General features: G+C 39.0%; 1 protein-coding gene across 3 annotated transcripts in view; it reads right to left on the reverse strand.

Annotated features, from left to right (window-relative positions):
- The window catches only part of NF1 (neurofibromin 1), a 246,717-nt gene that overhangs the window by 82,793 nt on the left and 136,049 nt on the right, over window positions 1-27,875 (reverse strand). For all 3 annotated transcript variants that reach the window (XM_058675552.1, XM_004593895.4, XM_004593894.4), the window contains 3 exons: window positions 27,148-27,294; window positions 24,414-24,560; window positions 20,865-20,975 (listed from right to left, as the gene is read on the reverse strand). In XM_058675552.1, coding sequence (XP_058531535.1) covers window positions 20,865-20,975; window positions 24,414-24,560; window positions 27,148-27,294 — 405 coding nt within the window. The remainder of the gene's footprint in view (window positions 1-20,864; window positions 20,976-24,413; window positions 24,561-27,147; window positions 27,295-27,875) is intronic.

Raw genomic sequence — 27,875 nt, forward strand, 5'->3', positions numbered from 1 at the left:
AGCATCTGTATATAGACACATATGTGTATCTATATCTGTCCCATCCATCCACTAAGATTTGGTTCTATCTCAGAAGTAACTTGCTTGCCTCTGACACTTCTCAGTTACACAACTCTAAATGCATAACAAAAGACAATTCACTGATCTAAGTCTCAGTTTCACCATCTATGAAACACGTTAGTAGAACATATGATTTTTCCCAGAGAATTAACTAACATAATTCACACAAAGCCTTTAGTATCCTGTCCCATTCACACATGCTATTTAATAATTGGTAATAATGCTCTGAAGAAACAGCAAATTCTGTTACCTGACACTCAAGGTGTCAGATAAGAGCCAACACAAAATTAATATCTAGAAAAGAAATTATATAAGGCAAACTGCCAGCCAACATCACGCCAGTGTAAGGTGAGTTATAATTCTATTACAGTCACAATCCAAACAAGGATGGTCACTAAGTCAATCTTTTTAGCATTACTTGGGACATTGCAAAACAAAATTTCTCCATTCATTCATTCTTTCACTAAACAGACATCTAGTCAGGACCTAAAACATACATACTTGACTAAATATAGGAGACACACCTTGATTGCATATTGCAAAGTTTTAAGTATTTTCAGTGCATTTATGAATTACATCACTTCTGTCAACATTCCAGTGAAAATCTTCTTGGTACAGGAGCTGGCATGGTGGTATTACAAGCTAACCTGAGTATCGCAGCACTGGCATTTCATGTGGGTGCCAACTGATGTCCCAGTTGCTGTACTTTTAATCCGGTTCCCTATTTATGACCTGGGAAAGCAGCAGAGGATAGCCTGGGTCCTTGGGTCCCTGCACCCACGTGGGAGACCTGGAAAGCAGCTCTTGGCTCCTGGCTCTGGACTGGCTCAGCTCGAGCCATTGTGACTGTTTTGGAAGTGAACCAGTGGATAGAAGACCTCTCTCTCTTTGTCTCTCCATTCAAATAAAAGTAAATCTTTTAAAAAAGGAAAATCTTGGTACATAAAATACTTAAGTTCATTAAAAAAACTAAACAAGCAAGAAAGCAAATAGAAGAAATCAGAGGTAACTATCTCAAGAGGAAAATACATTTCAACTGTTAATAATTAAGAAAGGTATAGAAAAAAGAAAGGTATAAAATGTATAAAAAAAGAAAGGCACACTAACAAAATATAGAAATGATAGCATAATTAGAACACAGTACACTTAAGAATTCAATCTGTAATAAAGTCTTCTGGGTCAGCTGTGTTAAATCAACAAATTAGCCTTCCATGTCTCTATGCCCTCACAGGCATGATATGAGGAGCAGCGTTTACCAGATAGTACATTCTCAAACATTTAGAAGGATAAAATTCAATAAATAATGCTATGGAAATGGGATAACAATCCAATTTAAGACTTACTTCATGTGAAACACCAACATTAAGAACCAAAAAAGATAATACCAACAAAATAATGTCATAAAACCAGAAATTTAAATAAAATTAATAAATCTCCAAATGGAAGGCTTGTTTTTAATCAGAAAAAAATCAAAGAACACATTGATAGATTTATCTATATAAAGTTTCAAAATATATGCTGACAATATAAGCCTGATTAACAATACTCAAATAGAAGATCATAAAGCTTATAAAATTGGTATAAAAATATTATAATTTTTTAAAGATTTATTTATTCTTATTACAAAGTCAGATATACAGAGAGGAGAGACAGAGAGGAAGATCTTCCGTCTGATGGTTCACTCCCCAAGTGACGGCAACGGCCGGTGCTATGCCAATCTGAAGCCGGGAACCTGGAAACTATTCCAAGTCTCCCACGTGGGTGCAGGGTTCCAAAGCTTTGGGCCGTCCTCAACTGCTTTCCCAGGCCACAAGCAGGGAGTTGGATGGGAAGTGGAGCTGCCGGGATTAGAACTGGTGCCCAGATGGGATCCCAGTGCGTTCAAGGCGAGGACTTTAACTGCTGGGCCCTAAAAATACTATAATATTTATGAGTAACTGGGCAAAGGACACAAAACATTTGCAAGGTAGAAAGCTTGCTGATTAAAAAAGATGTGACAATATAGTCAACCACATAACTGAGAAATGCAATACAAACATGCGACCATTGTTCAAAAATTACTAAAATAGCAAGTAATGCTGGGTACTTAATCTAGCAGTTAAAAGTCACTTTAAGATCTCATATGCCCATAACAGAGAACTGGGGTTTGATACCTGGATTGACCCTCTGATTCCAGTCTCTTACTAATGTGGATACCGGGAACTAGTGGTGATAGCTAAAATGACTGGTTTCTTGTCACCCCTGTGGGAGTCTTGGATTAAATTTCTAGTATCTATCTGCCTTTAGTCCAAGCTTTTATAGGAATCTGGGGAGTGAATCAGAGAGGGTAAGCATGCACACACATTTATTTCCTTCAAATCAATTTAAAAAACCTGCAAGTAATTACATAGAAGTAATAAAAAGTAATACTTGGGCAAATATAATGAAATGGCTACATTCATATATTGGTATAACTCTTTAGACAGCAATTTGACAGTGAATTGAAACCTAAAAGACTTTAATCTTTAGTAAATTTTAGCTGAATCACAGCATTCCTTCTAAGAAAAACAGAAAAAAATGTTACATATTCACCCTTAGGAGCCTAAGTTTTAACCAACTGACCACAGTATTATTCAGCCAATAAAAATATTTATGAAGAGTTTTCAAAGTCTGAAATGTAAACAATGCAAATTTTAGAAAGATAAGCAGGGGTGGGCATTTGCCTCAGTAATTGAGGCCTGCTTGGAATGCCCACTTCTATCAGAGTTCCTGTGTTTGAGCCCTTCTTCCACCTCCAATTCAGCCTTACAGCTCTGGGAGGCAGCAGGTGACAGCCTACATACCTGCGAGTAAGACCCTGGTTGATAAGCCCAGAACTCACATTATAGTGAGTGCCTAGGTTCAAACCGCTCTTCCACTTGCAATGCAGTTTATTGCCAATTCACATTCCAGGGGACAAAAGGCGATAGCTCAAGTACCTGGTTCCTTGTCTCTCATGTAAGAGACCCAGATGGTGTGCCTGGCTCCTAATTTTGGCCTAGATCAGTGCAGGCTGTTGCGGGCATTTGAGGAATAGTCCAGCAGATGGAAGATATGTTTCCAGTTCTCTGTCTTCCAAATAAAATGAAAATATAAGATGTTAAAAATTTTTAAAGTAAAAGGGGGCCCGATGTGGTAGCCTTGTGGCTAAAATCCTCACCTTGCAGTCGCGGCCAGGATCCCAGGTGGGCACCGATTTTAATCCTGGTGGCCCTGCTTCCCATCTAGCTCCCTGCTTGTGGACTGAAAAAGCAGCTGAGGATGACCTAAAGTCTTGGGACCCTGCACCTGCATGGGAGACCCAGAGGAGGATCCTGGCTCCTGACTTCGGATCAGCTCAGCTATGGCCGTTTTAGTCACTTGGGGAGTGAACCAGCAGATGGAAGATCTTTCTCTCTGTATATCTGACTTTGCAATAAAAATAAATGAATCTTAGGAAAAAAATTAAATGAAATAACAAAAAATTACAGGACATAAATATACATGCTACAGATCTATGTATAAAAACAAAATAAAAAAAAATACCAAAAGGCTAAAACTGTACATCAAGAATATTTTATGATGTGTCTTGTCCTTAAAGAACATGATCTAATAAACTAATGAATAGAGGATCTGGCCAAAGCGATTCAGACTAAACTAGAAAACAAAGGAAATGAGAAGAAGCAAGGTGAACTGTGAGTAATAGGAGGTGATTGAAGGACCACAGCAATCTTGATGGTGAAGGTCGGAGACAGGCACAACCAGGATTCCTGTGAGCACAATCAACTGAATCTAGCTGAAGCAGCCCACTATAGACAGGGCTGTTCCCCCACAGATCTCAATGGAGAAGCTCTTTTCTCTCCTTTTCAAATGACAAATTCTTGGGCCCGGTGTGATAGTGTAGTGGTTAAGGTCCTCGCCTTGCACACGCCGGGATACCATATGGATGCCGGTTCTAATCCCGGTGGCCCTCCTTCCCATCCAGCTCTGTTTGTGGCCTGGGAAAGCAATGGAGGATGGCCCAAAGCCTTGGGACTCTGCACCCATGTGGGAGACCCAGAAGAGCTCCTGCCTCCTGGCTTTGGATTGGCTTAGCTCCAGCCATTGCAGTCACCTGGGGAGTGAGCCATCGGATGGAAGATCTTCCTCTCTGTCTCTCCTCCTCTGCACATCTGCCTTTCCAATGAAAATAAATAAATCTTTAAAAAAAATCACAAACTCTTCAATGATTTGGCCTACCTCCATATGGCTTACTGTATGACCCAAATATTGCTTTGCTTTGCAATCTCATCCTGAAGTTTCAAGCTCCCCCACATTGTGTGGTTCAAACACAACTCCTTTTTCTCCATTTAGTGCACTCTGGCCAGCAGGCTTTCAGCACTGCTACAAGTCTTCTTTTCCTATCTTTTCCTTCTTGCCTATCTAGTCCTCACATGCCCAATGCATTCTTTAGATTTCAGCTTATATATCACTTCCTCCTAGAAGTTTTACTTCTGAACATCTTTATTGGAACTTACAACTAAAATAATGAATACACAGATATCAAAGATGTGACCACTGGCTACCCTAACAATGACCACAACTTAAGCAGAGCAAGTCAAGCCTGGAAGTTTTCTCCTAGAGTCAAGTTTCTTCCACATACATCAAGATCTTAAGAAAGAAGAGATGAAACAGAGTTAAGAGAGGGTGATCTGGCTAGGCTACCACTTGTCATATAAGACACTAGCTCTGAGAAGCAGGGAACTACGTTTGGGACAGTTTTAAAGAAAAGGTTAATTCTAATACCTGAGAGCAATTCACTATAATAAATAGTTCAGGGGTACTCAGGCAAATAAGTATAAACAAACATCACCTTCAAGTGCTAACAATGTGTTAAACAGACTAGTTTGTTTCACACTTTGAAAGCTGTGGTTTTGAGTGAGGTCTTCAGAAGCTCAATTTTGAAGAATCGCCATTAGGTCCAACGGTCCCAAGTGAGATAAGCACAGTTACAAACCAGGTGGATGTAAGTCCAATGTAGCTGTTTACCCTGGCCTGAAAACCCTTGTCTGAGATTCTGAATTTGTTTAAAGTTATTGACAAGATCAAAACACAAAAATCAAATGCACATACATGTTGAAACAACACAACTTTTCACATTTGTCTTCTCAACACAATTCTAACTGTATTTAAAGCACATTGTAGTTTAATAGAGAATGGCATTTTGCCACCCATAGTCTGTGCTAAAACCTTGGACCAATGAGCACATGGTCACTGGTAAAAGGTATGGTGAAGAGCATGCATTCCATGGAGTGTTTTAAGGAGTGAATTAAAGCAGGTACAGTAAAGCACTCTGCAGGTGTCACACACAACACTGTAATGATCACACTGTTCCTTGTATTCTTGACTAAGTAATAACATCAGAAGTGAGAATAATTGAATCCAAATGATACATAATTCCCCAAGCATGTACCTCTTCAACTATGCTTCAAATAACTGATTTGTGGTACACACAGTTTGTTATTTACTTCATCCATGAGATAGTGATTTAGCAGCAAAAAATCAGTTACCTGCACATTTCACATGGATACTACAAGACCAAGGATTAATAAATCTGATGAAATGCCAGGAGATGCAGTTTGTTCTTTTGTATTATTTTGTTGCCTAGAGTCACTATTTAAACACACTGAACATTTCTGGAAGGCTGAAGGAGTCTGAATGCTTTTATAATGCTTGCCTCAATGGAAAATAAATTAAAATTTAATGACTTTTCATTGAGACAGAAAAAACCTCAAAACATCAGTAAAGGAAAATCAGGCCACCATTTAACCACAGTAACCACTGGGAATGCCCACAATTGCTAAGCAAAGCTTTAGCATTCACCATACACCTAGGAGGGGTGATGGTGAGGAGGGACAGGCCTATAGCCCACTTACCAGCTCTACTGCTTAACATCAGACATGTAGCTACATTTCCTCATGCTATGACAAATGATCAAAGCCAGGAAATAGCTGTTTATACAACTCAATCTAGGAGCCAGCACAATGGCTCAAAGGCTCCCCATGTGGATGCCAGTTTAGGTCCCAGAATCTGCACTTCCCACCCAGCTCCCTACTTATGGCCTGGGAAAGCAGTGGAGAAGGATTCAGCTTCTTGGCAATGGGGGAGACCGGGAAGAAGCTCCTGGCCTTGGACTGGGTCAGCTACACCTAACTGTGGCCATTTAGGGAATAAATCAGTGGATGTTTCTCTCCGTATCTCCTTGTAAATCTGTCTACTAAAAAAATCATTCTTTTAAAAAAATCTCAATCTACTTGTAGGGCCTAATATGTCCTTGTGGTGTGGTTTTTTTTTGTGTGTAAAAATTACATAAAATTTCTCTTGTGTTAACAAGCAAACTTTATTACATACGTCTCTTGCTCTAACTCCAAATTCTACAAAAAAAAAAAAAAAAAAAGCTGCACACACCTGGGATCCCATAGGGCACCATTTCTAGTCCTGGCTGCTCCACTTCCCATTCCGTTCCTTGCTTGTGGCCTGGGAAAGTAGTCGAGGAAGTCCCAAAACCTTGGGACCAGCATGGGAGACCCAGAAGAAGCCCCTGGCTCCTGGCTTTGGATCAGCTCAGCTCCAGCTGTTGCGGCCACTTGGGGAGTGGACCAGCAGATGGAAGATCTTTCTCTGTCTCTCTTGCTCTCTGTAGATCTGACTTTCCAATAAAAATAAATAAATCTTTGTAAAAAATGACAATATCCCCAGAACCTATGGAACGATATCATAAAACAAAATAAAATATGTTAAAAAAAACTGCTGCAATACTATTCCACACATAATACTGTTTTAAAGGTGTCATGAGGGGGCTGGACCTGTGGTTCAATGGACTGATCCTTCACCTGCTACCACTAGCATCCCATGCAGGCATGGGTTCATGTCTTGGCTGCTCTACTTCCAGTCCAGGTCTATGTTGTGCCCTGGGAGAACACTGGAGGACAGCCTGGGTCCTTGGGGCCCTGATCCAGTGTGGGAGACCCGGAATAGGCTCCTGGCTTCAAACTGACTCAGCTCTGCTGTTGCAGCCATTTAAATCTGTCTTTCAAATAAAAAAAAGCTTTAAGTTACCAAAAAAAAAAAAAAAAAAAAAAAAAAGAAGAAGAAGAAAATAGCCTGCCTTGTGACAAAGTTGTATATTGACTGTCTCAGAAAGTTTCCCCATTTTTAAAAAGTAGTCCTCCCAAGTTGAAAAGTCATTTTGCTAGAATATATTTTAAATATTTTTGAAAATATTTTACTTCTTAGTGTACACATAATCTTCTAACTCTCTAATGGTAATGCAGTAGTTATAAGTCAGCCTTTCTTTGTCCTTGTCTTCCTCTCATTGTCCCCAGCCTCTGGCTATTTCATTATACTTCAGTACATCTAGTAGATCAATTCTTTAGTATCTACTTATGAGTGAGATTTCCCATTACTTGTGTGTGCATGTTTTAAAGATTTATTTATTTTTAATGGAAAGGCACATTTACAGAAAGAAAGAGAGAGACAGATCCTCTCTCTGCTGGTTCACTCCCCAAGTGGTTGCAAGGGTTAGAGCTGAGCTGATCCTAAGCTGGGAACCAGGGGCTTCCAGATCTTCCGAGGGGGTCCTAAAGGCCTGGGCCATTCCCCACTCTCTTCTCAGGCCATAAGCAGGTAACTGGATGGGAAACAAGCAGCCAGGTCATGAACTGCAAGGTGGAGGATTAGCTTGTTGAGAAACCACATTGGCCCCCACCAGTTGTGTTTTTGTGCCTGGGTTATTTCACTCAAGTAATGACCTGTTTGATTCTTTTATCTTCCAATGCACCTTTTCTTTTTCACTCAGCAGCTGTTGGTCACTTTGGCTGTTTCAATTTCTTGGTTATTGTGAACAGGGCTAGAAACAGGGACAAGTACATCTCTCTTCATAGGAGCAATTTCACTTTCCTGGATATATGCCCAGCAGCAGGATTATTGCATCATGTGACAGTCCTATTTTTAAAGAAATGTTTCTATGTAAAAAAAAAAAAAAAAAGAATGTGCATGACAGAGAAAAAGAGAAACAGATACAAAGAAAGAAGAGAAAGAGCTCCCATCCATTGGTTCATTCTCTGAATGCCTGAAACAGCTGAGGTTGACCAGGCTACAGCCAAGAGCAGGTGCCCCAGGTGGGTGACAGGAAGGTGGCTACTGAGCCTTCACCTCCCAGGTGTGCACCCACAGGAAGCTAGGGTCGCAAACAGAGCTGGGACTCAGACATAGGCTCTCCAAAACGGGATGTGGGTGTCCCAACCAGCAGGCTAACTGCCAGGTCCTTTTAGCTTTCTGTGGAAGTGCTACATTGTTTTTCAAAATGGCTGTATTACTAATCTAAATGGCTATCTTAATCAATTACAGTTATAATACTATAATTCCCAATAACCATGTACAAGAGTTCCTGTTTTTCCATATCAGCACTTATTGTCGCCACCCTGCAGCAACACTAAAATGACAAGGAATATTCTTGGAGGGCAGGGAAAAACTGGCAAAAGCGGCTGCGTTTTAAAACCTTTTCTCTGCTGCTGTGGCCTCCATCTGTCTAAGCTTTCCTACCTGCTTCTTCGCCACCCTTCCTCCCGTTTTCTACCACCCTTCTTCCCAATTCTTCCCGTTTCTGTATTTCCCCCATTCCCCCCAGAAGGGTCACCAGAATGTCACGAACCAAAAAGGAGAGAGACAAAACCAAAAGGAGAGGGCGAACCAAAAAAGGCAGACGAACCAAAAAAGGTGTTTATTGCCGAAAGCGAGCTGCTTATATACAGTTCTTCCACCAATCACTTCTGCCCGTGGTCCACGGGGCGCTATCTGATAGGCCAGCAATTGCAGCCATAGAGAATTAGCCTATCCTTGTGACTTCCTGCCTGCCCACTGGTGGGACAAGTCCCGCCTCCTGGCACTCGGCCAGCCGCCATCTTGAAGCCCCTCATCCATGTGGGGTCGGCCGATCCCCACAACTTATAATCTTTGGTTTTGCTGAAAAAGTCAGTATAACTGGAGTGAAGTGATATCTCATTGGGGTTTTATCTGTAATTTCCTGAGGAGCAGTTATACTGAGCATTTTTCATGTATCTGTCTGCCACTTGTATTCTTTGAGTTTTCCCTTTCAGTGTGACATAGTTTGTTTTTTTACACAGTCTTTATTATGTTGAAATATATTTCCTCTGTACATAATTTTCTCGAAGTTTTTATCAAGTATTGAAGGGGTGCTAGGTCAAACGCCATCTCCCATCTTCTGTGATGACAATCAATGTGGTGAACCATGCTTATTGATCTGCATAGCATGAATCATCCCTGTATCCTCCAGAAAAAAGCCCACTTGAGTATGGTGAACCTTTTTAGTTGTGCTGTTTGAGATTTGGTTTGCCAATATTTTGTCGAGAGTTTTTTTGATCCATGCTCATCAAGGATATAAAATACATCTTTCTTTTTATTGTTGTTGTTGTTATTGCTTCCTTGTCTAATTTTGGTATGAAAACAATGTTGGTACTGTAGAATGAGTTTGGAATAATTCTCTCAAGTTTCTATTTTTTGGAATAATTTTAAATGAACTGTAATTGTCCATACTGAAAAGTCACTTTTGCTATAGACAACTAAAATGCTTTAAATCTTACAATTCTGGGCCTGGCCTGGTAGCCTAGTGGCTTAAGTCCTCGCCTTCTATGTGTTGGGATCCCCTGTTGGTGCCAGCTTTTGCTCCAGCTGCTCCACTTCCAGCTCCACTCTTGTGGCCTAGGAAAGCAGTGGAGGACAGCCCAAAGCTTTGGGGACCTAGGCCCACATCGTCCTACATGGGGGACCGGGAAGAAGCTCCTGGCTTTGGATCAGTTCAGCTCTGGCACTTGCAGTCACTTGGGAAGTGAACCAGCAGATGGAAGATCTTTCTCTCTGGCTTTCCTTCTCTCTGTAAATCTGACTTTCCAATAAAAATAAATAAAAATCTTAAAAAAGTCTTATAATTCTGAATAAAGGTAAAAAACCCACTAGCAGTATAATAGTTTTAATCTCAAAAACCTGAACTGCTTTTAGAAATAACCAGATATAAATAAATTCTTTAAAAATGTGTAAAGTCTGTTTAAAAGGGACGTGAGGCACAAGAGTAATGAATGTACGGACATAAATGAGATTTTCTAAAAAATTGCCAAGACAGTTTAAACAACTGTCACTGAAGAAAGATACAAAGGATCATGAAAGGACCTCTTTCATGAGACAAAAATCTCAAAAGACCAAAGAGAATGTTACGTAAAGGAAAATTGGGCCTAATTATCTTATAGTGCTATTACAACTAAAATTTGAAATTCTCAAGAAATCACTATGTAAAATTTATAAGCATTTGTGTCACTGTGTAAATTGGAATAGTCTTTTCTATCTTCTTAACAGTTTTAGTAGAGCCAACATGTGAAAGCCGACAGGAAGTTCAGAAAATATGTCAAAAACAGCAGGTCAATTCGAGGTAAATTAAAAATACTATTCTCAGCTATTAAAAAAAACAAAATGCAGTTCTTTGTGGCCAAATGGGCCAAACTGGAAACCATAATGCTAAGGGAAATGAGCCAATCCCAAAAGGTTAAATACCACATGTTTGCCTTGATTTAAGATGATATGATGTTATGTATAACATGTTATGTTTTGAATGTTATATGTTGCGTATAAACTAAAATTGAAGTATAGGTGAGGTGGTCACAGAAGGTGGCTGGGAACTCGCATTTACTTTTAACATATTGGTTACTCATTACTATGTCAATTAATTCCATAATGATGTAAATTTTTGCTGATGGTATGTTGGAGCTTTCAATTGACTGGGATGATACTCTGCTGGCTCTGTCTTCAGACCAGAGAGGGTATACCTAAGAAGCCGTTGAACTTGACGGGACAATAAGATGTTGGACTCTATGTTTGGTATACGCTTGCAATGGGGAAATCTCAACTGAACTTGAGCTGTGGTTATGCAACAAGGTGGAGGAATCCACCATGGTGGGAGGGTTTGGGGAGGGGTGGGGAGAACCCAAGTATCTATGTAACTGTGTCACATAATACAATGTAATTACTGAAGTTAAATAATAAATAATTAAAAAAAAATACTATTCTCAAAATTTTACAGTATTCACAAAGTCTCTAAACATGAGAAATTTTTGAGTTGACCATATTAAAAAGAGCACAACATGGTTGTAGTTCTTGTACTAACAAGGCCTATCAACTTGCCTTGCATGGGACATTCTGTTAATCACCCAATTAATACTATAATTTCTATAACTTATAAACTTCGTAGTTTATACTCACAATCCCTATTGGAAACTCTTGAACAAACTATGTTTTCTCTGTTCAAGAACAAATACATTTTGGGAAGCTAACAGAGGGCACAAATTGCAGCAGTTAAGAATTCCAGCAAGAAATGGAGACTGAGCAAATTGGATTATTAGAGATTATACATAAAGAAAAAGGCAAGGTCAGATGAAACAACAAAATGATATTCTAATCTGCAGCAGTGGACAGAAGGAGCAATTACTAGAAGAAACCATATACAGAGAGAGTCATGTGGAAAAGGCAATCCAGAATAAGCCATAATCTTCATAGAGCCTTGGTTACCAAGAAGATATATAATCCACGCTTATGCTTTCCTCTTTCCCATCTCGTTTTCAATGGGTAAACTTTAAGCCAGAGAAGACAGTAGCTCAATGACATGTTTACACAAGTCAGTATGTCAGGGCACAGAGCAGGTTTGAGAACAGAGTGGATATGGAAAGGCACAGGCAAGATATTCAAAACAATGGGTTGGTAAGCACAGACTAACTACTGCCACAACCCCAAACTCAAAGGTCAGGATTAGTAAAAGGGTACATTACTAATAGTTTGCAGAAGGCCAAAATAATACGATTATTACTATTAACCCCCAGAGAATCTACAGAATGAACAAGTAAAGAGGACAGAACCAAATTCCTGTGCATTATTTTAGTACTTGGTTTACAATATTTACTCTGGTTGCCAAGAAGCTTTTCTTTTTGTTTACTTCTTAGACCTGACCATGCTAATTTCCAGTTACTGAGGTTATTATATGTACCAAGTAAATGAGATTTAGCTTTCATGGAGTCCATTAAATCAGGAAGAAAAAACTTTGTAACAAGTAAAACAAGCCAGGAACATGTACTGACTTGCACTTTCATCAATTATGTAGCAATTTCCTTGTATGTCAACATCATTGTTTACAACCCTGTAATTTTTAAAGGGTGACAGCCCATGTGATGAAAACTGTAGCGCAATGTAACCCAACTTCCCTGTATGTTAACTATCAGAAGAAAGGACTAAAACAAAATTCCTTTAAGTAAACAATTTTCGTCAAGGTAGGTTAAATACACATATAAAACTGTAAACACAGCATGAAAACATCACTTTCAAATGCAACCTTTTTACTAAATTTTCTATTAATAAAGGCTACCTTCTTTTCTAAAAGGTTCATTACTGTACTTAACCGTCACACTCCTAAATTACTTTTATAACCTCAAGATAACAATGGCTACTAACAACCTTATACACAACTTTGCTCTAAGTAGAAAAAATAAGTAACAATATCTTTAACATGCCTACTTATTTTAAATCAAAACCAAAAGTTCATATTAACCTTGTTGGAATTGACCTAGTGAAAAAATTCACCAATATATAGAAAAGAGGGAAAGAAAGTGTTAATCATTAGATTCTGTAAATAAACAGGCAGATTTTACAAAGACAATCTGAATTCATTCATCTCTGCTGAAGTGTGTGTTTACATCAGTTGTTTGGGAAACATTCCGTTGGATAATTGCAAAGAGCAAATGGTAAGGCAAGTTCAGAACATGTGACATTTCCACTAATCATGTTTAAATAGCACGTCGTGAGAAAGAAATCAGAAACCTCACAGGACACTGGAGAAGGTCTGGATTCTTACTCTTCAATACAGAAAATCAACAGGTAACATTAATTTGACATTTTCCCAACTATATATTAAAGTAAAATAAAGCTTTCAGCATACATTGTATTTCTAATATTAAAGTTTAAGTTTTTTTTTGAATGATTTATTTTTATTGGAAAGTCAGATATACAGAGAGGAGGAGAGACAGAGAGGAAGATCTTCCGTCCCATCATTCACTCTCCAAGTGACCGCAACGGCTGGTGCTATGCCGATCTGAAGCCAGGATCCAGGAACCTTTTCCGGGTCTCCCACACGAGTGCAGAATCCCAAGGCTTTGGACCATCCTCAACTGCTTTTCCAAACCACAAGCAGAGAGCTGGATGGGAAGTGGGGCTGCCGGGATTAGAACCAGTGCCCATATAGGATCCCGGCGTTCAAGGCAAGGACTTTAGCCACTAGGCCACGCCGCCAGGACCTGAAGTTTAAGTTTTAAGCTTAAAAAAAAAAAAAAAAAAAAAAAATGGCAAGCTAACCAGGTCCAGCATGAGTTACTTGCATTGTCTCAAATGTGACAAGCCATTTGATTTGAGAACAGGATGATAGGAAATGAGCTTTACTTCAAAAAATTTGGTGATGTATACAGTTTGCTTCTATGATTCACATCCACTAAAGAATACAGGACTTAGATTTGCATTCCAATGCTGGTCATTTTCAAGATATGTAGTTTCAGGCAAGTTATAACTCAAGTTTGAGTGTGTAAAATAAAGGGGCTGGTTTTGATCAATCATAAATTTCCTTTTGTCTTCCAACGAACTTCTCCAAGATCTATCTTTTTGTATTTTTTAAAAGATTTTTTATCTTATTTGAAAGGCAGAGAAGAAGAGATACAGAGAAATACAGGAACTTCCATTAGCTCCTTCAAACAGCAATGCTTTCCCCATACTCCACCCCAAAGGGCTGCAATGGTCAGGATTAGACCGGGTCTCTTACGTGGTTGCAAAGACCCAAGTACCTGGGCCATCTGCTCTTTTCTCAGGTACACTGGCAGCAGAAGATCAGAAGCGGAGCAGTCAGGACTCCAAACAGCACCCATATGGCTAATGTGGGATTCTGGCATCTGAGGCAGAGATTTAACCTGAGAGGTCATGATGCTGGCCCTTAGGGCTAGCTTTTCGTAAAGCTGAAGGGGAAGAAGGGGAGAGGGTAGGAATGAAGGAAATCTCATCACAGCAATGAGAAAATCCTTCCACTTAATCACTTTTAGTTGCTCAAGTAAATGTTTTAAAGCAATATCCTAATTTGTGATCGGACCTTAAACTTTTACATCACTGAAACAAAGGTTATTAAGTAATTTCAAAAATAATATGCCAGTATTTATTTCAGGACTTGTTATTCTCCCCTTGAAAACTACTTCTTCTCTGCTTCCACCCTGCCCTATAGTAAGCTCAAACCCTTTTCTTTTTGTATTTTGTGTAGGGATTTACTTTTTTCTTTTTAAAGCAACATTAAATGAAACTCCTTTTTAGTCTTCAGATTGTTTAAATCTTAAATTGGCAGCCCTACACAAAAAACAAGTATGTCCACAAAATTAAGAACAGAAAAAAGTAAGCTTTTTATTTTCTCACTAATAAACAATGTAAAAGCATATTTGTATAATGTTAATGTAATAAGAAAATACAATCAAGAATATAAGCTTGTTTGTTCAAGATCCAAGTGTTAGGTTGCTTACTAATTATTTTGAAACACAGGAAGATGATGTTCAAGCTATCAATGATCGGCCTGCTCTTCATGTTGATGGACAATTCTTCAAGAGCATTAGCTGATTCTCCAGGACTTCAGATCTCACCTTCTACGACATCTCAGACAGGCCTCAGTAGCAAAGCAAGCCTGAGTACCAAGGCCAGTCTAACTACTAAGGTGACCCATAGTCTCACGACGACCCAGAGGCCCAAGACACTGACCCAGAGGCCCACTGAACTGACCCGGAGTCCCAGTGAATTGAGCCAGGGGCCCAAGACGACAACCGACAGGCCCAGTGAACCGAACCAGGAATCAGTAGTGACCTCAATGATAACCACAGTTACCACAACTAGAGGAAATGGCAGTGTACTCGGCCCAATGGACAATATTCATTTTCTTCTCTATGTAATGCTTGTGCTGTTTTTTGTGCACTAAGGATGAAGTGAACATGAATTGCCTATAAGCTTTTCTCAGTTCCTTATTACAGGATGAATACAAGCATATCAGAAAAGTAAAATTTATTTCAACTTACTGTTTAAGAAATTATCATTATCCTAGCTTGCTCTTGTTAACTGCATATTTTAGTCAAAAGTGTAAACATAATTTCCTTCCTTATAATAAAAGCCTGTATTTCATATTAAATGATTAAACAAGTAAATACTAAACATCTGTATTTTATTAATTGTTTAAAAAGTTATTTATTTGAAAGGCAGAGTTACACAGAGAGAAGAACAGACAGAGAGATGGAGAGACAGATCTTCCATCCAATGGTTTGCTCCCCAAATGTCCTCAGCAGCCTCAAGGTGGAAGCCCAAGGACCTAGGCCTCCTCTGCTGTTTTCCCAGGTGCATCAGCAGAGAGCTGGATCAAAAGTAGAGCAGTCCAGACAGAAATCAGGGCTCCTATGGGATCCTGTGGGCACCCCAGATGGAAACTTAACCCACAATGCCACAATACCAGTTCCCAACATCTATATTTTAAATGTTCGCAGAACTAAACAGAAACTCAGAAACTTAAAGTTATAAGAGAAGAAATAATGTAGACAGCATTTAATAGAAGTATGCCTGAGCGATGTGAGCATGTGTGTGTAAGGCAGAGAATGACAGACAGATGAAACATAAAGAGAGGCAGGGAGGGAGATGACGGATGAGGAACTGTGTGAGAGAAGCAGTTTTTGTGTTTCTTACTTAACTAAACAAAACTATGCTAATCTGTTAAAATACAGTGCCCTATAAAACATATCAATCTATACTTCCATGTTTATTAATGTGTAACAGTAATTTATCATTTTAGTAAAAAAAGGGTGCCAATTTTGCTAATCTTTGTAATGTATGATACTGCTGTTCCAATAAAAATATAAATCTTACTTTGAGAAAAACCTTGTTTCAAAAGATCATTTGCAAGTCATGATGCCTAAAAACTCTATCTTTAAAAATTCTACTTCCTAAATGTTGGACATATTTTCATGTTGGTCTACAAAGGTTGATCCAATCCAAATTTTAGCATCTAACAGTAATAATAAACATGTTATTATAGTGCAGTTTTCAAGATCTTCAAATTTCAAATCCAACTCTGATTCTTAATAGTTATGTTACAATGGATTAAACACTCAACATGTTCAGCTGACTACAAATAATGCACTTAGTAGGGTATCTGCTAAGAATGTAGATTAGTCTCTGAACAAGATGGTTTTTAAGTTTATTTTCATGTCAATGAAAGGCAGATACACACACATACATGCAAATAAATTTTAAAAAGAAAGGAGAAGAGTGGGGAGAGGGAGAGAGAGAGAGAGAAAGAGAGATCTTCCATTTGCTGCCATTTGCTGGTTTACTTCCCAAATACCCCGAACAGTTAGGACTGAGAGGTCTTCCATCTACTTACTGATTTCCTAACTGGCTACAAGGACTGGAGCCACATCAGTGTGAAGCCAGAGTCTGTAGGCTTATCCTAGTTTCTGGCATAGGTGAAAAGGCCCAAGGACTTGGGTCATGCTCTGATGCTTGCCCAGGCACATTAGCAGGGTGCTGGATCAGAAGTGAAGCAGGGCCCAGCATAGCAGCCTGGTAGCTAAAGCTCTAGCTTCACATGCACCACAATACCATACGGGTGCTGGTTTGTATCCCAGCTGCTCCACTTCTCTTTCAGCTCCTTGCTTGTGGCCTGGGAAAGCAGCAGAGGAAGGCCCAAAGTTTTGGGATGGTGTACTCACGTGGGAGAAGAAGAAGCTCCTGGCTCCTGGCTTCAGATCAGCTCAGCTCTGGCCATTTCGGTTACTTGGGAAGTAAACCAGCAGATGGAAGATGTTTCTGTTTGTCTCTCCTCTCTATAAATCTCTTTCCAATAAAAATAAATAATTCTTTAAAAAAGAAGTGAAGCAGCTGGGTTAAACCAACATCGATATGGGATACAAGTGCTGCAGGTGGTATCTGAATGGACTATACCATATAGTGCCCATCCCTTTTACCCACCTTTCAACAATGAATTCCTAGAATGTGAATAGGATCCAGGCCTAAATAACGAAGGAATTCCCTTTTGCCATAGTATCTAGCTCAGATTTTGGCAAATGACTGGAGACAGGTTAGTAAGACCAACCACATTTGCTGCGGAAGTTGTTAGGCTGGTAGGAAAGAAACCCTTGCTACTCATAGCTTGGGAAAAGCTGCCTGGGAATAAAGCCAACCAGGGGAGTAGATTCAGGAGCCGGAGAAGATGGACATCCTCCACAGCTGATACTGTGCAGTTTTCCACCTTGTTCTGCAAGAAGCTAAAATATCCTCTTGATCTTAGGTGTATGTGTCGATGAACACCCTTTTTGGTTTATACAAATTTGAACTTAATTTCTGTCCCTTACAAGTGAAAACACTTAAAAAAAATAATTTCACTTGAAAGGCAAAGTGGCAGAGAGGCAGGGATATTCCACCTACTGGCCTGCTCTCTGAACAGCTGAGGCTATTCTATTCTGGAGCCAGGATCCTGGAACTTGATTTGGGCCTCCCACTTAGGTGGTAGGGACCCAAATGTTGGGTGCTCTTCTGCTACTTTAGCAGGCATATCAGCAAGGAAATGGACTGAAACAGTGTAGCCAGTAGCTGAATCCATGCTCCAATATTGGATATTGGAGTTGCAGACTGGCTTAAACCACTGTGCCATGATAGCAGCACCAATAAATAAACTCAACATATTGTATTATCCCATAATATAGAGATACCATAGTGTATTCAGTAATTCATCTTTCAAAAAAGTTAAATTGGTTTCCTTTTCTTTTTGCACACCATAAATAATGTTCTAACAACTGTCCCAGGATATATGATATTTTAACTACTATAAGGCAAGAACGTAAGTTCTATAGGAGAGAATGTCAGGAAAAGGTTAAGAAAGCAAATCATGCCATCCATGTGGAGCACTGTGTTGGCGAGCCTGACTACAGCATTCAGACTCTACACAAGAAGCCATGGGAAACACAGGATGAGACGTGTGCTGGAACCCACACTGAGAGCTCAAGTCAGGGTGATGTGTCATCAGCGTATCATGAGGAAGAGGGAATAGCAGTGGCAGCTACAGCAACACCAGCATAAGTTAGACAGACAGATCCAGTGGTGCAGCTGGGAAAAACAGCTCATAAAGACCTTTCAAAGTTATCTAACAGCAATAGTGAAGGAGGTCCAAAATTTAAAAAACAAAAACACGAAATTAAAACAAAATTATAAGGACTGCTCTTTATGACAGAATGATGCCATGTGGTCACACTTGAATCACATGACAGCTAGGCTAAGAGTATAAACTTGGCTTAAGAGGGAAGCAGTAATCTACTGCCTGGCTAGCACCTAGCATTGAAGGTTTAACTAAGCAGACATACTATTTAGCTGAACACATTTTCTTTCCAGAAACTCCAGAATGCAGCACTGATGCCGTGAAGGGGTTACTAGCCAGGGATAAAGCTGACAGGATATAGAAAGAGGCCAGGAGACAGCCACAGAGCCCAAGCCTATCCCAAAGGCACCAGCCACCCAGCTCTGTGTACACCTGGCAGGCCCTATACTAATTCACACTTTTCCCGAGGACTCTCATCTTGAGAAAATGAAAAGACTTGTCTGCAATGGCAAAAGCTGAATTAAAACACCTTAATGGTTTTGCCAGCATCTCACAGGTAAAAATCGAGACTTGATGACCGATAATAAGGAAGGTAAGAGAAAGAGGAAAGAATTTAAAGTGGTGATAGAGTCTTCTGACAGGGAATAAGAAGGGATGATAAAAAGACAATACCAGGTGAGGAAGAGGCTGCTTTGAGTATCCCTTGAACTGATCATTGGATATTTCAAGTCTGAGACGTCTGTGGACTATCTTTAAAGAGACTGGAATCCAAAATCAAAAAACAACACGACCTAACACAGGGCAGACTAAGGCACGGAGACCCAGGGATGGCATAAGAAACGTCAAGCCAAAGTGTTCTTTGACAAAGCTGGCTATATGGAAACCAGGCCCTCTCTAATGCTGCACTTACGCAACACAGAAATCAGGCCTGTTCCTGCTCTACTCCACGTGTTTCCCTGTCCTGGAGGTAAGGAGCATATATGTGAAAACAAGGGCTAGAAGGAACTCAAGTGGGTTTCAGTAAGAGATTAAAAGGATTAAAATTTGAAATTGACAGAGATATTTAAGAAAAGATGGAAGACAACACAAAAAGCAAACCTGTAATAATCTCTACATGACTTCACACTTCACAGGACACTTCAGTATTTTTAGCACCTAAAGGTACAGGGTCAGAAAAGGACCTTGTCAGCTATTGAGCAGCATGGGTGGGCATCCTAGGCACCCTCAGGCTCCACCCTACCCAGGCTTTGTGCAACTGCACTGGTGGGTTTCTGCCAGAGGCACTGACTGACAAGCCAGCCCCTTGTAAGCCTTCACCCATTCCTAACTCACCATAGAGAAGGAAAAGAAATTTACAGTGTTGACTTAGGAAGAAAAATAAAAAGCTTTGACATTTTCTAGAGAGCATTGCTCTTTGAAAACAAATAAGAATTTAGAGGGGCCAGTGGGATGGCACACTTCTATCTCCCTTAACAATGTCTATTTCATGCAAAAAGTCAAAATATTTTGCTAATATAAACAGACTTGGGGAAATGCAGACATGACAACTGGGAGGAGAGTTGGAAAGAGAACTTTAACAGGAAGGAAAGCAGTGGCCCAGAGCAGTACAAATGCCATCCTCCCTACTCCCTAGATTCTCAAGTCCCCCCAGTTTTTGGACTTTTTGGTCCTGCTGTCTAAAATTTCCCATATCCTACTTTTATTTCTTCAATTCTTTCCCACTATTTCTCCATTTCTATTTGTTTCCAACACATTACCAATTTCTGACACTCATGACTATTAATCCTCAATTTGTATTAATTTCAGATTAAGTCTGAGGAAGTTACAGAACTCAGATTAAACAGAATCATGAATGATGATGAAGTTGTCTATGATACCACATTGTCTTTGAAGTTCAGCTACTGCCAACTTGTATCATACTGGAAGGGAAGTTGTAAAACCGAGCAACCCTGACAAACATGAGTTCTCAAAGGTTAGGTATAATGAAGCAAGAAAGTGAAAGCAATGCAAGCATCACATCTTTCACTAAAAAGGAGTTCATGGCATTTCCACCAAGTCTTCTGGACTTGGTCGTGACTGAGGAACACACCAGCAAACACAATCCAACACTGTCCCCTGTGCTGTTTATGCAGAGATTTCCCACAGCTCCTTTGAATGAATTTCCATATCACCCTGACACAGTCTTACACAGCCTATTACTAAAAGTTACCAGAAAGAGTAGGCACTTAGCATTTTATCTCTTCTTTGAAAAAAAGTTCCCGATCATTACATGGCAGATATTTAACCAATATACCTGAAAACAAAGATGTGTTCAGAGTTTTCACTCTTACTAATTGGTTAATCAATGGTAGGTAGGACACAGATACCAACAGGAACGAAGTAGTCTGAGAAACCATTTCTAATACACAGGCAATATTTTAGGAGATAAAGACTGTTGGTTGATCCAGTTATATTCTTTAAGGTATGCTTTTCAATTCCTAAACCAAATAGGAAAAGGCATACTATTTGTTATTATTTTTAATAATAATTCTGTTCATTGAAATAGAAACATAGCCTTTCTTACCTTCGTGCAACATAGTAAAAAATAGGATTCCCAGCTTTGGAAGTCCCAGCTTGGTAGAAAATACTTAATGTTTTCAAAGCCTTGAACTCTTCTTTCTCATGTACCTGATGCCTAAAATTGAAAAAAAACAAAAAGTGACTCACAGGTTTTGTATTGTCCACTAAGAATGTTAAAAACCCTAGGATTGCATCAAGAATAAGATATATTTTAGAAATGACAAAATATTTTAAAATTAACATCTGTTCTGCAGAGCAGTTTGGCAACAGGCACCAACATATCCAGGATGCTACTCTCTGACCCACAAAAATACTTTGAGGATTATACGAAGAAAATGACTAGACAGATATTAACAAAGAACTGCTTTCACTTAAGTTGTTTTCTAGACACGTTTCTGAAACTCTAAGACCTTGTTTTTATGCGTTCAGCTTAGCAAGGTTTTCTGTTCCAGTTTGTGGATTCTGAATGGATGGGAACGGCCATTCTTTATCTCTATTTTCTTCTTTGATTCCATGGCTTTTATCCTCTTGAATGATATGAACACTTTTTTCTAAATGGTTACTTAGCTGTTTGTATTAACATCTTTTATTGAATGTCCAATTCAATTTCCCTGCTACTGAACAGTGTTTTTATCTATATGTTCTATGTTTTCATCTGTATATTCCTATGTTTACTGAAAGATATTTCTGAAAAAGCATGGTTTAACTTTTATATATTCTGTCCAAGACTCAGAGTGTTTCTTTAATCTCAAAACTTATGTCAGCCACCAACCCTGGGAAATTCTCATCTATCTTCTCTTCAAATATGACCTTTTCCCATTCTTACTAAACTTGATTCTGCAACATTTATTGACAGAACTTGGACCTTCTCATTCTGCTTCTGTTATATTTTTCATATATTTATTTCTTTGTACTAACATGCTAGGTAATTTATTTGGCAAATATTCTCCAACTACGTGTTTTTAAAATATTTCATTTTTAAAATACAGGTTGAATATTTATTAACTGAAATACCTAGAACTGGAAAATGTTCTGAATTCCAGGTTTTTCCAGCTTTTGTAGTATTTTCATATACACAGTAAGATATCTCTGGGTTAAGATTGGAATCCAGGACCAACTGCGGTAGGGCTAAATCCTCGCCTTACACACACCAGGATTCCATATGTGTGCCAGTTCATGTTCCTGGCTGTTTCATGTCCCATCCAGCTCCCTGTTTGTGGCCTGGGAAAGAATTAGAGGACAGTCCAAAGCCTTGGGACCCTCACCCATGTGGGAGACCCGGAAGAAATTCCTGGCTCCTGGTTTTGGATCAGCTCAGCTCCTGTTGTAGTTTAATAATTGGGGTTTTAGTTACTGACAAATTACAAAGTGACCTTCATTTTTTTCAAATAAAAACACATCTCAAAGAGCATCAGTGTGAATTTAGATGAGAATCAAACTAACTTCTAACGCTAAATATTGTGCTTGTAAGAAATGCTTTTACAGTATATATTTTAAATTGTTCCGTCTTCAAAGTACAGAAAATTGTTATTTTTTTTTAAAGATTTTATTATTATTGGAAAGCCGGATATACAGAGAGGAGGAGAGACAGAGAGGAAGCTCTTCCTTCCGATGACTCACTCCCCAAGTGAGCCGCAACGGGCCAGTGCGCGCGGATCCGAAGCCGGGAACCAGGAACCTCTTCCAGGTCTCCCACGTGGGTGCAGTGTCCCAATGCTTTGGGCCGTCCTCGACTGCTTTCCCAGGCCACAAGCAGGGAACTGGATGGGAAGTGGAGCTGCTGGGATTAGAACTGGCGCCCATATGGGATCCCAGCGCGTTCAAGGCAAGGACTTTTAGCCACTAGGCCACGCTGCCAGGCCCAAAGTACAGAAAATTGTTTTGCAAGTAAGTCAAGTCTTAGGTAAAAGATAGTAACAAAGTAATCTTCTTTTTTTTTTTTTTGTTAAAGATTTATTTATTTTTATTACAAAGACAGATATACAGAGAGGAGGAGAGACAGAGAGGAAGATCTTCCGTCTGATGACTCACTCCCCAAGTGACCACAACGGCCTGTGCTGTGCCAATCTGAAGCCAGGAGCCAGGAACTTCCTCCATGTCTCCCACATGGGTGCAGGATCCCAAAGCATTTGGGACATCCTCGACTGCTTTCCCAGGCCACAAGCACTGAGCTGGATGGGAAGTGGAGCTGCCGGGATTAGAACCAGTGCCCATATGGGATCCTGGCGTGTTCAAGGCAAGGATTTTAACCACTAGGCTAGGCCATGCCGCCGGGCCTAAAGTAATCTTCTTAGAAAAAATGGACTAACAGCTTAGATATTCTTAGTAATGTTGAATTGATAGTTTTACACTATGTAATTTTAAAATAGATAATATGGAAATTTCATACAGAAAATAATTACACAGTAATAAACACTTATTATACTGAGAAAAATCTAATAGAGCTAAAATAAGATCACATATTTTTACATTCTAATTCTCTCATATATTCATGTATTCTTTTAGCAACATCAATGAATTGGAGTCAGCTGTACACACAATTCATATGCAATTTGATCAGTAACAGGCATTGACAATGCAAGACATATTACAAGCAAATCTAACATGAATTAACTTCTGAATGCCAGATTCTGGAAGTTTCTTCTCAATCTCTTTGCTTTTGGCATATACTGTGAACAAAACACTCAATCCACAATTACTCTGTGTATTTATAAAGTGCAAAGCATGTGAAAGACACTTAGAAAACTAAAGGATTTAACAAACTACTTTCACTTTACCAGCATAGAGGAATTTAACAATGAGGACCTTTTATTTCATAAACTAAATCCCTTTGAGATTCAAAGCAAATGTCCACAAAACATTTACAGCAACCCTAAAGTCTATTTGTTGTACTTCAACCTAACAACGTTAAAATTTTTAACGTAAAAGTTAAAGACAGTTCTAAAATTTACTATAGTATGGCAATAAGAATCTAACACCTCAAACCAAAAAAATTTTATGAGGTAGTTGTGGAATCTTAGGTAAACTGGTTATTCATACTGAGTTACATTTTCTTTATAATATGAAAATAATAATGTCTAAACATCATTTTTAGCATTAAATGCAAAATCAAAGCAAGAAGATAAAATACAGGTTGATAACACAGTATGGCTTTTGCAAATCACAATGCAAAATAAGACAGGAGTTCTTCAAAAACTTCGTGAGAAATATGAATTGCAAAAAATTATGTATTTTAAATTTTTCTTGAACCAAAATAAAGTTATCCGTAAATTTCATTCTCATTAACCTTCTGAGAGTATTATACCAGCGTACTTAGAAAAATCTTGGAAACAGAATTCTTAAAAACAATATGCATTTCATATAAACTTTGTGCAAACTCCTCACAGAAACAATAGGAATAAAGATGCCTCTCAGAACTTGGCCATGATATTACTATTGCATATATCTTTTCTGACAATTTCTCAAAATTATAAGCATATTTAACAAATGGCACAGTGACAAATTTGGCTTTGGAACCAAACAGAAATGCAATTATTTCAAGGACGTACGTTACCTAGTCATAAACTCCTCAAACTTGGAGCTGGTGAGGTTAAGGCTGGACCAGTGTGTGTCTGCCACAGGCTTGTGCTCTGGGGGCCCCAGGTATGCGAGAAGTGTGGCCATTTTATCAAAAGGTCGTCTTCCAACAGCTTTATGGTCCCTAGAAACAGCAAATCACTCAGGAAAACAGAAGCAATTCACACACTGAACAGCACATATTTCTTTAAAACTTCACTGGTGGTTTTCACTGCCAGCTGGTGATCCCTGCTGATTTGTTAACTGCACAAAAAGACCTCAGGGATTTTAAGTATACACTGAAACTGCTGAACAATGACCAGTTCCCTAAGCTACAAACCTTGAGCTTTTTCTAGTGTTCCTAATGTGGTACCACTCAGAGGTCAATTGATCAATTAGCAAAATATTCCAATTCACTTTCACTGAGGGTAATAGGAAATCTATCTAGACAAACAAAAGTAATAATAATAATTAAAAAAAAGAAAATAGAACACTGCTCAATCAGGGGAAATACAAATTTTCAAAAACCATTCAATGCTTAAAACCATGTAAGAATAAGACACTATTTCAGAAACTGGCTAAACCCATGAAGACCAACAACTCCGGTGAGAATGCTTGAAAAATGTGCATCAAAGCACACTTTAAAATTTGGCAATATCTAGTAAAATTGAGGCAGTTTACATACACTGGAGACCTGGCAATTACACATTCAGGTAATACAAAAGGAGATAAATATGAAGATATATATTGCTGGAAGTAAATCTAAATGTTCATCAAATAAAATATGATACAAACATTCAAAGAAATAACAGTAAGTTAAGAAATCTCAAATAGAATGCTGTATGTTCATATTCATGTTATCATTCCTGAAAACTCAAAACACACAAAACCACTTTGCATATTTCTATACCTTCCTTTTGTTTTCAGAAATGCATACGAGTAGAACACAATAAAAGCATAATGAGAACCATATTACCCAGCTTTAGTGTAGGTATCTCTAGATTGTCAAAAGGAAACCTCAAAAAATAAAACCTCACAAAGATTAGAATCAGGGCCCGGCAAGGAAGGCTGGTGGCTAAAGTTCTTGCCTTGCATGCCCGGAATCCCATACAGACACTAGTTCATGTCCTGGATGCTCACTTCCTATCCAGTTCCTTGCTTGTGGCCTGGGAAAAGCAGCAAGGATATCCCAAAACCTTAGGACCCTACACCCAAGAGACATGGAGAGAGTTCCTGGCTCCTGACTTCTGGTCAGCTCAGCTCTGGTCACTGAAGCCACTTAAGGAGTGAGCCAGCAGATAGAAGATTGTTCTCTGTATCTCCTCTCAGTATATATAGCCTTTCCAATAAAAATAAATAAAACTTTAAAAAAGAATGCTGAAGATGGGTAGCAGATAAGCTGTTACATTACCATTTATATCTTTCTGTGTTTGTAATGTATACAGAGTCTAGGCACCTGAGTATAACTGCTGCTTCCTGAGTCTATTTGAGCAGGAAGCAAAGGTCAGGAGCTGTAAGCAGGAATAGATCCCAAGTTCTCCACCATGGGGTGTGGGTGTCTTCACTGCTAGGTTCAATGCCTACCTCTGAAAAGTGCATAGTTTTATCAAAATGCAAAATTAAAAAATTTCTGTAGGGCCCAGCTTTGTAGCCTACTGGCTAGTCTTCGCTTTGCATGCACCAGGATCCCATAAGGGCATTGGTTCTAATCCCGGTAGCCCTGCTTCCCATCCACCTCCCTGCTTGTGGCATGGGAAGGCAGTTGAGGACGTCCCAAAGCCTTGGGACCCTGCACCTGTGTAGGAGACCCAGAAGAGGCTGCTGGCTTTGGATCAGCTCAGCTCTGTCCACTGCAGCCACTTGGAGTAAACCAGCGGATGAAAGTTCTTCCCTCTGTGTATCTGACTTTCCAATAAAAATAAATAAATCTTTCAAAAAAAATTCTCTAGCAATAAACTGTGAATATATATCTAAGCTATATAAAGAAAAGAAGGTCCACATAAAAGTTCCATAGGTTACTCTGTTGTCATACCAGGCCTATGTGAATTCACTTAATTCATAAAGGATTAGAATGTCCTGTCTTTAATACATCCATCTCTTAACTGCTTACCTTTAACTTCATGGACACCCACCTATCTTGTGAATGAGTAAATCAGTTTTCAGTGGCATGTAAAATAATACAGCAGTAGATATTGTGGTGACACAGTTTAAGTGACTACATGGAACATCTGCATTCCCTATCTGAGTGTAGATGCAAATCCAGGCTCAACAGATCATTGTGAAGTACTTGCACCCCTGCCGCACACGAGGGAGATGAAGTCCCCAGCTCCGGCCTGGTTGATCCTATTATTTGGGGAATTATTTGGGGAATGAATCAATATATCCGCTTGCTCTCTCTCTCTCTACCTTTCAAATAGATGAAGATAAAAATCTTCACCTTCATTTGTAAGGGAATTCCTCATGCATAGGACAAGTATCCTATGTCATGAGAAACTTAAATAAAAAATAAGAAATAAAACCAACAGTATCGAGATAGGCTTGCGGGCGAGTTAGTATAACTTAATTTTTGATTATATATATGTGTGTATATATATATTTTAGAAGTCTTCATTTCTCTTTCTAAACTATAATTCTTACTCCAAGAAGATGCAAAGTTTAGAAAGCACTATGCATGCCTTATTAACACCAATTTAACCTGAGTGTTCAATTTCCCCTTGACTGCAAAGTCTTACCTATTGCTGGAAAGATACTGGCCGATTTTCTCTTGATTGTTCCACAGAAGACGATGTAAAGCAAGAACGTTGCCATCACTGATGAAGGAAAGACTGTGATTTACTGCATCACTTGTAGGGCAATCTGATGCTATATCAAGGAAAAACCTTAAAAAACACAAAGCCAATAGAAAATTCTACATCAAATACACACGTAATTATATGAAGTCAACAGTGTGAAGTAATCGAGGTTACACAGATGGAGGGCTCATTCACACATTGTGATTATCAGCAAATGCAGAAGAAGGACCAGGATAAAATTGGCATTTCATTTTTGGTACCTGACTTTACCTTCAGAAAAGGATCTTAAGTCAGAGAATAAAGTATTAGATAGCTGCTACTTTGGAGTATAGTTAGTATTTCACAAATGATGAAGCTCGGACCCAGGAAAGAAAAAATCTTCCCTTAGTTACACAGTCTATTAGGTTCAAGATCAGAGTTGTGGTTCCTTGAAGTTCTAGGAGTAGTCAGTCAACCTGCCAGTGGATGAATCCCACACTGAGTTTCTTTTTCTCTTCAGTATGGCTTATAGTTCACCAAGCTACCAAAGTAACACCTGGAAGAGGGCTGTACAAGGCTAACTGAGACAACATGTCAGACCAATTAGCTTCATTCTGTGTACCACATAATTCAAACTTTGAAATAAAAATATATTAAAAAAACAAACTTGAAAAAAAAGTAAACTCTGG

Source organism: Ochotona princeps, chromosome 17 (genome assembly GCF_030435755.1).
Source record: "Ochotona princeps isolate mOchPri1 chromosome 17, mOchPri1.hap1, whole genome shotgun sequence".
In the NCBI taxonomy this organism is placed as follows: Eukaryota; Metazoa; Chordata; class Mammalia; order Lagomorpha; family Ochotonidae; genus Ochotona; species Ochotona princeps.